Genomic DNA, 16738 nt, shown 5'->3' on the forward strand with positions numbered 1-16738 from the left:
TGCAGCCTTCGCGAAAAGTCAGTCAAACGAAGCACCCTTCCAACTCCGGCACAACAAGCTGATTATGAACAAAAAACAATACTTCTTCGACCCCTCAACTAATAGCGTAACAGAGCACCTACAACGCCTGCCCCATAACCCCCAAAACCACGCCGTGCCGAGCAATAAAAGCTAGAAAAAACTGAGGAGCAGTGGAAGGAAACTAAATCGCGTATCATTTCTTTACACCAACATTCGTAGCATTCTTAAAATACGCGATAATCTTCATTTTGCCGTTACTACAACTAATGCTGATATCATAGCACTAACAGAGACCTGGCTGCATCCAGATATTCTTGACCATGAATCACTCGACTGTGCTCATTCTTTTTCTTTTTACCGATGTGATCGAACAGCCCGCCAAGGGGGTGGCGTATTGCTGGCTATTACGAAAACCCTACCATCACAGTGTGTTCATGTTCCTTCAGATCTGGAGATAGTATGGGCCATTATCCAATTCTCCCATCGAAAAGTTGTCGGTGTATGCTATCGTCCTCCTGCATCATCTCCGTCCTTCATCAACGAACTGCACGACGCTATCAACATTGTTAAGTCTCGCCACCCGTCGGTTCCTTTGCTTCTGATAGGCGATTTTAATATTCCAAACATTTCCTGGGCAACTGAACCACCTACCATCAGCCCCTTTTCCACATTCGCAAATGATTTCTTAAATTTGTGCTCTGTTTTCTCCTTGTCACAATTACTAAAGCAACCTACCAGAACTACTGCGTCGGTAGCTAACACACTAGACCTTGTGCTTTCATCCCACTCCGATTTTGTTTCGAACATTACCCATCTGCCAGGTTTAAGCGATCATACTCTGCTATCGTTCAACATCAACGCATCCTGTCCCAAGCGCGTAAAAACGGTTAAAACAATTCATGACTACGGTAAAGCCGATTTTGTCTCCATTAATAATGAACTTTGCACGTTTCTTGATAGTTTCCTCTCCACGTTGGATAGTCGTAGTGTTCAAACTAACTGGGACGTTTTTGTAGATAATGTGAAACAACTAACAAATAAACGCATTCCTGTTCGCACTATCATATCCAACCAAAATGCACCATGGTTCAATATACAGAGTAAGCGTCTCCCAAACAAAAAGCATCGTATTTACAAGGCTGCGAAAAAAGTCTTCTGCATCTTTTGATGGGACGATTACAAAAAATTCTCCAAAGAGTACACCACCGCACTAAAAAATGCGAAATATTGCTATTTTAACACCATGCTTCCGAATATGTTACTAACTGATCCTAAGAAATTTTGGCGCGTTATTAACCCCAAAAATAGCGAAATCTTAACCTTGATTGACAGTGCTGGAAACACCATTCCCCCCCATTTGTGTGCAGAAGCCCTTAATGATGCCTTTTCCAGAAATTTCTCAGCAACTACAGACGCCCCTGTTCCGACCACCCCCCATTGTGACTACCCACTTATGCCTCCTATTATTATTGACTACGTTAGTGTTGAAAGTGTAATCAAGTCCTTAAAGCCTTCCTCGTTTCCTGGGTGTTATACGATCAGTTCTAAATTTTTGAAAAACACCAGCTCTTATTGTTCAATCATACTAACAAAGATATTCGAACAATCGCTTCATGAAGGGCTGTCTCCCCGTCGACTTTAAGATTGGAAAGATAACTGCGCTGTTTAAAACTGGTAACAAACATTCACCGTCTAACTAACGGCCTATCTCGCTAACCAGCATACCTTGTAAAATACTAGAACACATATTATATTCCAAACTGGCAGGTTTTCTCGAATCTAACCCGTTTTTTTCAAGTGTCAACATGGTTTCAGAAAAAACTATTCATGCGAGACTCAACTTGCATCTTTCCCCCATGGATTAAACATCATTCTTGATCATTCATCCATTGCTGATTGCATTTTTTTAGACTTTTCCAAAGCTTTCGATGAAGTATGTCACAAGTTCTTACTTCACAAACTACAAAATCTTAATCTTGATCCGAAACTTTTATTTTGGCTTGAATGTTTCCTTTCTAACCGCGCCCAGTTTGTTTTAGCTAACGATATCGTCTCACCCCGAACGAACGTCTCTTCTGGAGTCCCTCAAGGATCTGTCCTGGCTCCCCTGCTCTTTCTTATTTACATTAACGACTTACCTTTATCTGTTACTTCTCACATTCACTTGTTTGCCGATTACTGCGTCCTCTTTCGTGAAATATCTAATGACAATGACCTATTAACCCTTCAATCTGATCTTAACGCTATTTCTGTGTGGTGTAAAAACATGGGTAATGGAACTCAACACTAACAAATGCAAGTTCCTTCGCGTATCTAGAAATAACCGTATACTGCCCACTTACTATCTGAACGATGCTCCGCTGGAATCTGTCAGCACTTACAAATATCTCTGCATACATATTACTACCGACCTCACTTGGTTCGTGCATACAACGTACGTAATTAATAACGCTAATCGCATGCTTGGCTACGTACGTGGAAATTTCTCACAGGCTCCTTCAACACTAAAACTAACTCTCTACAAGACGCTTATCCGCTCCAAACTGGAGTATGCTGCATCAGTTTGGGATCCTAACCAAGAAAATCTAATACACTCACTTGAAATGGTTCAAAATAACTCTGTTTGTTTTATACTCTCTAACTAGAACCAGACTGCCAGCTTAAGCACTATGAAACCCAGCCTCGGATTACCTTCCTTATCATCTCGTAGGAAAATCCTTCGCGTTTGTCTTTTCCATAAGCTTTTCTATCACAACCAGCTACGAAACGAACTCATTCTGCCTCCTCGGTACATTTCAGCTCGCATAAATGATGTCCATAAAGTCGGCTTGCCGTCCTGCAGAACGAACTCCTTTTCCCAGTCATTCATACCGCGTACATCACAGGAATGGAACCACCTACCCGCACTGACGGCAACAATCTCGGACCACCAACTTTTTAAAACTGCTTTAGCTAACATTGTATAACGTGTAACACTGAAGTACATTGCACTTTCCTGGTTTTGCTGTGTTTATACCTTTTTTTGCTCTGTTTTATATTATGTTTGTAACTATTGTAACCCACTCCCTTCTCTAATGCCTCTGGGCCTGAGGGTACCTAAATAAATAAAATAAAAAATAAATAAATTCACATGTAAACCCTATAAAGTGGCTGGGGGGATAGCTGTCGTGGTAGCTCAGTGGTAGAGCATCGAACGCGTGATTCGAAGGTCGCAGGTTCGGATCCTGCCCACGGCAAGTTATCTTTTCACCCACTTTTCTTTACATATACATAACAATTTGGTCTAATATCTTCCCCTATACTTTCCTTGGCATTATTGTCTGTTAGATCTCATTGATATTGTGTAAAAACACGAAAAAACGAGCCCTTATGTATACACTCATTTCCTTATTCATTAACGAGGGTCTCGTACTGGCAGACTTTGTGCCTTAAGGTTGTATACGAGGAACTGTTGGTCACCTGCCCACTCGTAACATGTTCACGTGCTACGTGACGCCAAACAGGCTCAAAAGAGTGTGCCACACTCGCCGCCATGGTTACTGGGGGCGCTGACTGACGCTCCCACGTTTAAGTTCATATATAAACCCAATAAAGTGACTGGGGGGATAGCCGCCGTGATAGCTCAGTGGTAGAGCATCGAACGCGTTATTCGAAGGTCGTAGGTTCGATTACTCTTCACGGCAAGGTATTTTTTCACCCACTTTTCTGTCTTCATATTTACATTACATTAATTCTAATAACTTCCCCTAGACATTCCTTGGCATTCTTGTCTATTAAATCTCAATAATATTGTGTCAGAACACGGAATACCGAGCTCTTAGGTATACACTTCTTTCCGATATATATATATATATATATATATATATATATATATATATATATATATATATATATATATATATATATATATATATATATATATATATATGACGTATGAAGCGATGGTTGGTAGAGGCAGAGAAGGAAGAAGGCAGAACGGAATAAACATGGCGTATGAGCCAGGCCACGTCACCAATTCATCGTAGCGTCACACGAGTCGACAGGATGAAGACCTGGCGGCCACTTCATCAACCAGCCACCACCTCCGAACGTCTCAGCAAGACGCAGTGACCGAACGTGGACCACGAAAGTACATCCCAACACTACACCAAGACCAGCATCATGACAGCACCATTAGACGACCTTAACATTCCCAAGTACACCGGATCAGCGGACGATGGACTCGTACAGGACTGGTTCAACCTTTTCGAGCTCCACGCCGCCGCTGCGAACTGGTGGGAACGGGAGATGATCATAAACTTCACTGACTACATCTCAGGTGAGGCATTCAAGTTTTACCTAACCCACATCTTCGAGAACGACGAGTCTTGGCAAAAGATCAGGGAAGAGATGATTGCCGGTTTTAAGGACAATGACAAGGACTTCCTCATTACCGACCATCTGCATACAACCACACTCGACTGTCACAGTCCATGCTTATTTCTCAAGAAACATGGCGTTCCACCAGGTTTCTCTTCACGAAAGTCGGCATTTCCAAAGTCGTGGCACCAACATACGACACGAGACGTCGCTCACCCTACTGATGCCTTTCATGCTTCGTCTCGCATACATGGTCCACCACCTGGTTTTCTATGACGCAGCTCTTCAAAGGCTCCTAACGGTCACTATTCGTGTCATAAGGACGCCTTGTTCATGGTAGACCAGCTGACACATGGAAAAAATACCAAACAACGCCAAGAAGACTCAATGAGTGAAAATCAGTCTTCACGCATTGGAGCAGCTTACTCCCCATCTCGGAGACTTGGCCCGCCTTCTGGTTTTCCATCGCTTGGCTCTTTCGTAACTCACAATGTCCATCCCACATCTAGCACGCTCACAATGGTCGGGATAGAGCTGCGGAGCTCGGACGATGCTACGCCAAGCCCTGGACTTACCACCCAGATTCATGCGCCAGAACAGCTCGCATCGTTAGTTGCACAGAAAGAGGGCCATTCACAACTCAAACCTTACCGAACTACCCCTGTTGCGGTGTTGCCGTCCAGTGCACAGCCACCAGAAACTACAAAGACAGAAGGCTCAGACGCATCGAACGTCGCATGCTACCGGGCGCAAGAACCACTCATAGTGAGCCGCGAAGAAGAAGCCCCTGATGAAAACTATCTGTCAACTCTGAATGGTTTCTGTCGCAAGAGTTCATTTCCACGGCACCGCAGACTTGCCAAAATTTGCATTTTCAACATGGTGATGCGACGTCACATGTGGTACCCTCATGCAGTGGTCACCAATCCAAGAATCGAACCAATTCAGAAGCAAATCATACATCAAACCTCGTACACAGTTGTTTTTCAGAAGCGTCCGTAATCAACCACGTCACAGAAGCCTCTGAAGAGCAGGCTAGCAATGATGGCGCACCACCAACCATGCCCGATAAGCAAGAAACCTGTTCACCATGCATTAGCTGTCTACAAGACGCGTCAAACCTCAAAGTAAATGAATGTCCCATTCCGGAAGGCTTGCCACTACAGCCATCTCCTGAGCAGCATCAGAAAAACAAGCATAGCCAAGCACGCAACCTCGTGCGACAACAAAATAGACTGCAACGAAGGCATCGACGAACGCGAAATTCAACGGAAGCACACTCACCAATTGAAGAACAGCGGGAAATAAGATCTCTAACCCAAAAAGTATTCCAAGACGTCAAATTTTCTCCCACAGAGGAAAGTCGCCAGAGACGCTCCCTGCGCCTGAAGTTACACAGAGCGCAACACCACGGAAAACGCCAAGAAAAATTCGGAAGCACTTCTTGCATACCGCCAGCCCGCAGGCATCACGCCGTCACAATCCGTCAAGAAGCACGCATTTTAGAAGCAACGCGTCTGTGGCCACGACGGCACTGCATCCGATGCCAAAGACATCCGTCAATCCAATGCTACACAGATTTCAAGCCTTGTTCGTTCCTCACAAGACCTCAAATCGTGTTATCATCAGTGCAGATGTCAAGGGTGTGGTTATGCCATCCAGAACACAACAGTCAGCCTCGCCCACCAGAACTCCTGCGTTAACCGGACTGCTGCACTCTCCATTGAATTCATTGAAAGTTTACGGAACTCCTCTGGAGCATAGAACCAATTTTGACTTTTGACATTTGCGACTTTTCAACCTCTCCCTGTTTACTTTTTCTTGTTCATAATTCATGCCTTCTTTCGGGGGGAGGGGGCATTGTGTGACGTATGAAGCGATGGTTGGTAGAGGCAGAGAAGGAAGAAGGCAGAACGGAATAAACATGGCGTATGAGCCAGGCCACGTCACCAATTCATCGTAGCGTCACACACACACACACACACACATATATATATATATATGTGTGTGTATATATATATATATATATATATATATATATATATATATATATATATATATATATATAAAGAACACAAGCGAGTACACGTACGAAAGAGCAATACTTTTATGCCAACGTTTCAGCCGTGGCACGGCCTTCGTCAGGGAATCTGCCATCTTTGCTAACGACATGTCCTAAGACCTTGATAGATTTGCTAGCGAAAGAGCATTTCTTAGTGTTTATTTGAAGCCCGGCGCCGGCAAGGCACGTCAGAACTTGATCCAGTCGTTCTAGGTGCTCAGGAAACGTTGACGAAAAGATAATAATGTCGTCCAGGTAGCACAAGCAACTTTTCCATTTCAGACCGCGCAGCACGGTATCTATCATGCGCTCAAAAGTCGCGGGTGCGTTGCAGAGCCCGAAAGGCATCACGTTGAATTCATATAGCCCGTCGGGGGTTGCAAACGCCGTTTTATGCTTATCGTCTTCATGCATGGGAATCTGCCAGTACCCAGAACGCAAGTCGATGCTTGAAAAGAATTCCGCGCCTTGTAGGGAATCAAGGGCGTCGTCAATGCGTGGCATAGGGTACACGTCCTTGCGTGTGATCTTATTGAGCGCCCGGTAGTCCACGCAAAAACGCACAGAGCCATCCTTTTTGCGGACCAAAACAATGGGAGACGACCAAGGGCTAGATGAAGGACGGATGACTTCCCGTTTAAGCATGTCCGCAACGTTTTCTTCTATAATTTTTCTTTCAGTTAGAGACACGCGGTAGGGTCGGCGGTGTACGATAGATGTCCCAACAGTTTGAATTCGATGTGCTGTAGTATTAGTGCGGCCCAGCTTAGACGAGCAAATGTCGAATGAATTTGCATGTTTCTGTAACAATGCGAGCAGCTGCTGCCTCTGTGAATATGTCAGTTCGCTGCTGATAGCTGTGGTAAAGGCGGAGGAAGAAACATGCTCACCGAGGCAAGGTTCTTTGGATGTGATGGCCTGAAGTGGCGTGACAAATACAGGCTCGAAGTCAGCAACATGGGCCACAGTTGTGCCCTGTGGCAGTAAGATCTTCTCCGGTGTAGAGTTGACAGCGGTGACAAGTGCCAAGCCATTGCAAAAACGAACGACACCGGACGGAAGAACTATGCCTTTGCGAACGCAAAGGGATGACGGTGAGACCAATACATCCCCGTGATAGATGTCATTGGACGTAATGCTGACAATTTGCTCTTGTAGTGGCGGCAGTTCGATGTCTTTCGCAGCGACCAGACGAAGTGGCTTCTGATTGTCGTCGTCAAGCATGTAGTCCGTGTCAGCAAGGTGAACGACGCGTTGTCCACAACAAATCGCCGCGGAAGCAGATGATAGAAAATCGCACCCTAAAATTAGTTGGTGAGAGCAGCGGGACAGGACAGCAAACTGGACATGATGGCGGATGCCGTCGATGAAAACACGCACAGTACAAAACGCGGAAGGGCGAATGACGTTCCCCTGGGCAGCAACTAATGTGGGGCCATCGTAAGGCGTCATTACTTTCCTTAAATGTTCACACAAATCAGCACGTATCACAGACAATGTCGCACCTGTGTCCACCAAAGCATCGACTCGCACTCCTTCCACTTCCACAGAAACCATGTTACACGGGCCCGATGGAGGAATTTCAGTTCTGATTCCGAATGCAGTTTTTCCTCCACAAACTGCATCACTTAGTTTTCCGAATGAATTTCAGAGGTGAATGAGGCGGGCCGAAGTGGAGAAGTGGAACGGCGGAAGGGCGAAGGCGAGCGGCGTCTCGTGTTTCGGCTGTTTCGTGGTGCAGTCGATGCAGGAGGAGATGGAGAACGGTGCGGGGGAGACGAATAACGCCGACCTTGATAAGACGCCCCGGCGTACAAATCCCGTTCACGCACGTCGTTCCGACGCTCATCTTGCTGGCGCTTTCGGCAGAAACGAGGTATGTGGCCGCGATAGCCACAGTAGTAGCAAACAGGGCGAGACGAGCGCCACGGTGGGGAATAGAAGACATTCGGGGCACCTGTAGATAGCGCGGTCAGGTGGGCCGGAGGGTCAGGGGGTACGGAATGGTAGTTGACCGGGGGAGCGGCAGCAACTGACGCGTAGGATGGACGCGGCAATGTCGTGTGGGCGTCGCTGGGAGGCACGGCAGCAACTTCAGGGTACGTGGTTATGGGGCGTGAAGCATGTGGCTGTACGGGCGCAACGCCGGTCAGCGTTGTAAGTTCCTCCCTGATTATGTCACGTAAGGGCATTCCCGAAGGCTGTGTAGGTCGTGGTGTAGGAGGTGTGAAGCCCATGGACCGCAATTCTTCGCGTATAATGTCCCGGATAAGGTCGCGCAGGTGGCCATCTGACGTGGAGTGGTGGTCGCCAATGTCTGGTTGGAGGCGAACGGAGTCCAGCGCATCAAGGCGCTGGCATGTCGTCACGACATCAGCGATGGTAGCTGGGTTTTGCACAGCGAGTGCATTAAAGGCAACAGGCCCAATGCCTTTCAATATGTGGCGCACTTTGTCCGATTCCGGCATGGATTCATTGACACGCCGGCACAGTGCGAGGACATCCTCGATGTAGGAAGTGTACGATTCACCGGGATGTTGTCGGCGAGTATCAAGTGTCCTCTTCGCGACGGCGGATCGAACGTCCGGGGTGCCAAAAACGTGTCGCAGCTGCTGCTGGAAGGTAGCCCAGTCGGGTAAGTCAATGACGTGGTTAAAATACCATGTCTTTGCGACTCCGGTCAGATAAAATGGGACGTAACGCAGTTTGGCGGCCTCGTCCCACCGATTAGCGACACTTACGCGGTCGTAGTCGTCGAGCCAATCTTCTACGTCTTCTCCACGACGACCAGCGAAGAGCGGGGGTTCCCGCTGATGTCCGTGTATGTAAATAGGAGGGGCAGCTTGCGTCGGTGCGTGGTTGATGACATGAGCTCCGGTAGGCTCGGTCTGGGACATGCTGCCTGACAGTGGGCGCAATCGGCGGCCTGAACGAAGCTCCAGCGGGTAGAGCGGGCTGCGGGAGGTAAGAGGACCGAAAATCCACCTCCACCACGTATGAAGTCTTGGTAGTCTGGGTTGCGACAGCGTTTAATTGAGGAAAGACCTCGCAAAACGAACGGGCAGAGTATAACTATCATTTAAAGCGCACGAAAAACAGACATAAAGAGAGGACAAGCGCTTGTCCTCTCTTTATGTCTGTTTTTCGTGCGCTTTAAATGATAGTTATACCATGCATATCCAACTAGCCCAACTTTCGATTCTGTTGGAACGGGCAGAGCCAGTACACAGACGATGACGATGATGATGAACCAGAGTGGCAATGAGGACAAAGAGACAAGCGGATGATGGTGATTGTGATCATGCAGGGATGAGGACGATGCAAGTAACAAATGCCCACAATATATATATATATATATATATATATATATATATATATATATATATATATATATATATATATATATATATATATATATATATATATATATTCCTTGGCACTCTTGTCTATTATATCTCAATAATATTGTGTCAGAACACGGAATACCGAGCCCTTAGGTATCAACTTCTTTCCCTTATATATATATGCGTGGATTATAAAGAGTCTGGCTTGGGTTGCCGTAGAATTAAGGAAAAATAAGTATACGCCTCTAAAAAAACTGTTTATTGGTGACGTTTCGATCAGAGACCGATCTTCATCAGACGTCTGATGAAGATCGGTCCCGGATCAAAACGTCACCAATAAACAGTTTTTTAGAGGCGTATACTTATTTTTCCTATATATATATATATATATATATATATATATATATATATATATATATATATATATATAGTTCGGAGCCTATAGATCGTAAAAAATCGCTAAAATTAAAAGGTAGCGCCACAAAAAAGCATAAAGACACATTCAAATGGAAGGGTAAAAGAATTTAGGAGGAGTAGGTGGTGCGAAGTTACATTGTTTATCTGGGGCGAAAATTTCAACTATGTGTTCAATGGACTCCATAAGCCAATCGCGACACTGCTTTAACGACAGAGTGAGAGAGAAACTGAAAAATGTCAGAAAAAGAAAAAGTGTTTTAGTTGAGCTCTGCAAGGCGGGTCATTGTGATACTCTATTGGATGAGATTTAAGCTTATACCAAGTCATGTATTCAGCTGAGCTTGTACGCTGGAGGAGGTAAAAACATTAATTTCAGGAACAAGGAAGATATCAGGGACTGCCCCTATGAGTACGATCCCTAGTACGGGACACCATTCAGTGTAAACCAGTGTGCACCCTTAAGGATGCTTTCCATATCTGTAGCACCATAATGTAAGTATGTGACAAATGAAAACACTTATGCCAAGGGCGTTTTGAAACACCAAATCAACTATGACAAGGGTGTTTTGGTTCGTCAAAACGCCCTTACTGCAGGGTGTTAAAAGACACGAAAAGCACTCTAAAGGGTGCGAACTGGTTTAGAATGTTGGTGTCAGCTGTTGCCTGGGCTCATCGAAAAAAGGCATTTCGGGCTCAGAACAGCCAAGCAGGTTCGCCTTCCCCTCCTCCCGGGTTGGGTTGGGCATAGGGGGTAGAGCAGGGTTGCAGGGGAAGGCCCAGACTATTTGGTAGATGTCCGAAGAGTTTCTCTCCACAGTGAGCAACTGCCGAAAAAGGCGGAGTGCTGCCGGGCGCAGCATCTGGTGCATGCCGCACATCCTGCAGAGAACTGACTGCCGCGCCTATAGTGTCAAGGGAATTGTGCCTGTTCACACTCCCTCACCAATCCAAGCCCCTTTACTGCTTTGTTCAAACGAAGCACTTGCGACTTGCAGATATTGGCGGCGGCGGCGGCGGCGGTGGCTTTCATAGTTGCGAGAAACCCGGCGGTGGCTAAAATTGACGCATGGTTGGCACTTGGCACTTTCGCTCTAATGAAGGTGGCAAGTTCTTGTGTTAAGTAATCCTTTTACCAGCCTTTTGAGTAGAGAGAAGAAGTTTGTAGCTGCGCATCTGTGATTTTCGATTCCAATTTTTTGTTTACTGAGACGTGATTTTGGTGTTAACTACTTTTTGTTATTTCAGTGGTTGCGAATGAACAGATTTGGGCTTTTTTTTTTTCACCGAGTCCCTCTTAAAATTTTTCAGTCACATGGCGGGTTTCTTTTATTGATGGGGGATAGGTGCAGGCAGCCTATTTGCATATTTATTTATTTATTTACAATACTGACAATCTCATCAGAGATTATAGCAGGGAGGCCATATGAAAACTGATATCTCTTTACACAACATCATAATGGTTGAATTACCGAAAAATTCAGAATTATAAAATAACATACAATTCTTTCATTATGCATTACCATTATAAAAATGCATTAAAATTTTTCCAGCAGAAGCAGTTGTTCAAGAATCGTAGTTGTCCCGAATGGCGCGTTTGTCGTTTACTCGTAACTGGTTTGTGGATTTTGAGTAGTTTAGTGCTGAATGTTGGGGGAATCAACAATTGACGTTCATTATGCACTGCAACAAGGGTGCGCGCACTCAGTCGAGTGGATGAGACTTTCCCTGAAACAATGTGTAGAGCTAGCTATGTGCTTTCGTTTATAGTTTTACATAGTTTCACCGTACAAAATAACTTCTCAAACTCCGCTTCGTATTTGAAATTTGTTCAAGTTCCCTCTACTCGTTGGTTTATTCGATAAAGTCGAGCCACTTATTGTGTTCTTTTTGTGATGATTATTAGCTTGTTGAGCTAGGTAGCGTCTGGCAACTCAGTCGCACTCATTAATAAACGGCGCGAGCTCACACTTGATCCCGTGACCATACATGGCAACGTGTCTCGTTTTTGCGCTCAAGAACCTACTTACTGCTTTTCACTTCTTTACTGCTATCTCTGTCCACTCATAAGCAGCACCCTGAAAACTATTCTCCCCTCTCTTTCCCTAGAAGAGGAAAACTCTGCTCACACGAACATCCATGGTTAGACGAAAACACTTTTGATTAGTTTATGCCGACTGCAGATACCACTTTATCCACTGATGTTCGTTGGTAGGGTTCCGCTTTCCAAACATAAATCTTCATTCACCTTTTTGAAACGCGTGGTTAGTTTTCATGGTATATATCCAGGTAATCCGTAGCCCAACCTCTTAAAATAGACGTCGCTGCTGCGGTGCGTAAACGGCGCGCTTTGCCCACTTGACGGTGAGGACCTCTGCGGCGTCTTTGCGCAGCATCGCGACAGCCATATTTAGGCCAACAACGTCTTACCGGCATCTCACCGCTCTATGGCGGCCTCGATGAGCAGCGAGGGATGAGGGGCAAAAAAAATGAAGTCGGGGCAGCTTCAGCCCTTTCAAAGGGGGGGGGGGGGCAACGCCATAACACCGAGGAACAGTGGGTTACATTATTGAAAGCACGTCCCTCGAGGTTCTTGGAATCAAGGGCGTTGACGTGGCATTCACGCTTGTGTCACATCTCGTTAGCTTTGTTATGACGAACTGTTCACCGATCGTCTCTACCTACATTTCGTGCCACTCTATTTTATTACTTGCATATTTCACCCAACTTTGCAAACTGTGGGATTTTGCTATTTTGGGCATTTGTACAACCGCTTCACCCAGCTTTTGTTTCCATTTGTTGTTATGTACCAGTGCTCCACGGCCATCGAATGGACCTTGTGCTAGTGAACATCATGTAACGTCTTCATTCATCACTCACCTGTTGCTGCGCGTGGCGTGGTCGTTGTGCCGGGTGCTGGGAAACTGCCTCCTCCTCCTCCGCCTCCTCCAACGCTTCCTCCCAAGCCTCCGCCGATGATGTCGCCACCTTCCGCCTCTTCCACTGCGCAAATGAAGCGTGCACGAAGTCAGTGCTGATGTAGAGCACATTTGCATCATGAAAAAAAAAAAGAAGGCCTGTTTGTGCAGTCATCAATACAGGGCAAGCGAACTAAAACAGAAACTCAAGAAGAAAACGATTCTTCTCGCATTGGCGAATTAGGCGTGGACGGTCACAAGAGCTTCGTCCTTACCGCGAGAGAACGTGCAAAAAGAGACTACATGCGGCGGCGCCACTTTGAAGGTCCAAGACAAAGAGTGAAGTCATCGGTTTTGAAGGCCTTTCTTACGATACATTAGTTTTCATCATTAGGGATTCGAGGATGTTTCGTTTAGCCAATGAGGCAAGCATGAAAGGAAACACTTTGAAAATCCGCAACATATTAATATTCGCCGACAAATGTAAAAGTGAGGCTTTGGGGAATGACTTTTCCATCTGCTAATAAATCTCAAGTGGGAAATATAGGTACGATAGCGTTTTTAGTGTCTAATTTACTAGTGTAAAGTAGATCCTTTATTTTGAATTTAGTTTCCGTTTAGCAACATCAACGCAGACGTTTATGTTGTCTATACTGTCCGTGTGAGCACATATTCACTTCGTAATTGATATTCTTTATCAACTAGCTCATGAAGATACAGTCATTCGAAGTAATTTCGTCTTACGGTGCTCAGAACTGACTGAACCACACTTTTAGCTGTTGGATAGCGCAGCGTCGTTATAAGTGAAGCCATTTCTGAGCAATCATGCGGGAATCAATGCGAGGAGAAGTCCATATCATTCGGACATTCCACCAGAAGTGAGACGTAAAAGAAAAAAATTGTGACATAGGCCCTTTCTCATGTACTGCTTGACATTACCTGGGCTTTGAATTGATTTCCAGAGTGTGTGGGATCCGCCGAAAAAAAAGTGAGCTTGTGGCTATTGCTTTGTTACGTCACTGACATCTGTGGCGACTCATCATTTTTATACAAGATTTTTCAAGTATGTTGCGCCTGGTGTTAGAAAAACAAACACATGCGCTATACGCTTGTTTAATAGGCCAAGTACTGTTTTTATTCATTCGCAGCACGCCAGTATTTTTTTTTTACTACGCTACCCGTGTCATTATGAATGCCTACGTGGTATTTCCGTGGGTAAGTGTAGTGAAAAACTTCCATGCTAGAGTAGTTGCACTTATAAAATTTTGAAAGGTTTCATTTAGAAGAGCTGGGTAAATAACAAGTACTTATTAATTACACTTGAATAGGGCTTCCATAAAAATTCGCTATAATAAGGTCGTGAGGTTTGTTGAGTGACTCGGATTATTTCATGTGTTATGGGTTAGGTGCGCTGCTTAAATTTTGTTTCGGATTTTTTATACAGAGTGCCCGGATTTAATATAATACTAAGATCTGGTGCTTTACCTCCTAAAGCCAAGATACGATTATGAGAAACGCCGTAGTAAAGGGCCCTGGAAATGTCAACCATCTGGTCCTATTTACCGTGGACCTTCTTCTAGACACGGAATCTTGAATCATTTTCGCCGCAGCCGGAATTCAATCCCGCGACCTGCGGGTCAGCAGTGGACCACCGCAGCAAGTAGATCACCGTGGCGGGTGCATAAAATTAGAAATATATATATATATATATATATATATATATATATATATATATATATATATATATATATATATATATATATATATATATATATATATATATATATATACGTGAAGCAAGTTGATTGATGGATTGATTGATATGTGGGGTTTAACGTCCCAAAACCACCATATGATTATGAGAGACGCCGTAGTGGAGGGCTCCGGAAATTTAGACCACCTGGGGTTCTTTAACGTGCACCCAAATCTGAGCACACGGAGCAAGTTAGTTGAAGCACGCCGTATAAGGTTGACGCTGCGGCCGAAACATCGGTGAAATCACCTATTGTTTCTTATCCCATATATGCCTGGTGTCCTATATGTAAGACGAATGTAACTCCGTGTAACTCGAATGTTTTTTTTTCTGTCAAAAAGGTAGCATCACTTAAGGTGTGTTTATGATGTGCAGTCTTCATCACATGAAATTCTAGGTGATCGCTGGGCTACAAAGAGCCACGTGCTCGCAGTCACAAAATGTCTATTTCGCGTGCGTTACACGCACGCGAAATAGACGAAATAGACATTAGTGCAGCTACGTGGCAGAATGCCAACGCCATGCTGTGAAAAACAAAGTATCAGTAATATAGAGTCATATTGTTCTCAATGCTGCTGATATGTTTGGCAATTGTTCGTCAGTTCTTGGGTGTGCTGTAACTTACGTATGACAGTAATAGGCGCAAATTTTTTTTTGTTCATGGCGTGTCGAACACTGGTGTCCTACAAAAATATAGGGCAGCTCCATAACCACTGTTCGGAACAGTTTTTTTTAAAAATAAAAGCCTTATTCTACATTATGAGGTCATAGAAGCAATCATTTTAGGGAAACAAACTAGTTTTGTTACTTTTCCTCAGTTTAGGCATATATGGGTGAAGCGCAACCAGTTGCAGTGAACCTGTTAGGCGCCGCAATGAAAGCCCAGGTTATTTGCAAGTTTTAACGCAGCTAATAAATTTGTGCCGTATGTGATAATTATACACGTATGAAAGTCAACTGCACGCGTAATGTTGATTGATTGATTGATTTGTGGGGGTTAACGTCCCAAAACCACCATATGATTATCAGCGACGCCATAGGGAGGGCTCCGCAAATTTCGTCCACCAGGGGTTCTTTAACGTGCAGCCAAATCTGAGTACACGGGCCTACAACATTTCCGCCTCAATCGGAAATGCAGCCGCCACAGCCGGGATTTAATCCCGCGACCTGCGGGTCAGCAGCCTAGTACCTTAGCCACTTAGACCACCACGGCGGAACTGCACGCGTAATGTTCTTTGAGCCGTTAGTTCAGAATCAGCTCCCCCGCATTGAACATGTACTTTTAAGGATTGATCACGTGTGGCAATCTCTTATCTTCTTCACTCACCATCGGCGGCTCCCAGCAGCATGAAGCCGACGAATCCGATAAGGCCAATGAAAATGCAGATTGCGGTGATGGCGAAAAGGATCCTGAACGTTTCATCCTCCGGCCTGAAAAAGTGTTAGTGGCAAGAAAATGTGCGTTCGGGGAAATACTTTGTACTAGCGAGACTTTTCCGCTGAAGACCCGAGAAAATGTATGCATTAGGCAAAACCCTTACTAAAGATTTGTCTTGGGTTAGTTGGTACATGCTTACAGAAATGCAAAAGGACGCGTATACTATTGTGAACGAATAAAAGAACAGAACAGAAAGGGCGTCACGCGAAATTGCCACACATGATTAATGCCTGCCCCGCTTTGTTTTTTGTCCTTTTTTTTCTTCCTGAATGGTAGACGTCTCTTTGTATTTGAGTAAAAGTCTTGTTTCGCGTACAGCGGCGGAAGAAGACTCCCCAACGGAAAACATGACGTAACCTCTGTTTTTGTTAGTTTTGAGTCATTGTGAAACCATTACTTCAGCCAATTACGCCATTCACGGCATTATAT

The 16738-nt window shown here is 44.9% G+C and overlaps 1 protein-coding gene across 1 annotated transcript in view; it reads right to left on the reverse strand.

The window, feature by feature from the left end:
* LOC142774247 (uncharacterized) overlaps nt 1-16385 on the reverse strand; it is a 29253-nt gene extending 12868 nt beyond the window's left edge. Inside the window, exons 1-2 of the mRNA XM_075874636.1 lie at nt 16199-16385; nt 13081-13203 (exon numbers count right to left, since the gene is read on the reverse strand). Of these exons, the coding sequence (XP_075730751.1) occupies nt 13081-13203; nt 16199-16220 (145 nt within the window). The 5' untranslated portion in view covers nt 16221-16385. The remainder of the gene's footprint in view (nt 1-13080; nt 13204-16198) is intronic.
* Between the last annotated feature and the right edge of the window lie 353 nt (nt 16386-16738).

This window comes from Rhipicephalus microplus, chromosome 10 (assembly GCF_043290135.1).
Source record: "Rhipicephalus microplus isolate Deutch F79 chromosome 10, USDA_Rmic, whole genome shotgun sequence".
Classification (NCBI taxonomy): Eukaryota; Metazoa; Arthropoda; class Arachnida; order Ixodida; family Ixodidae; genus Rhipicephalus; species Rhipicephalus microplus.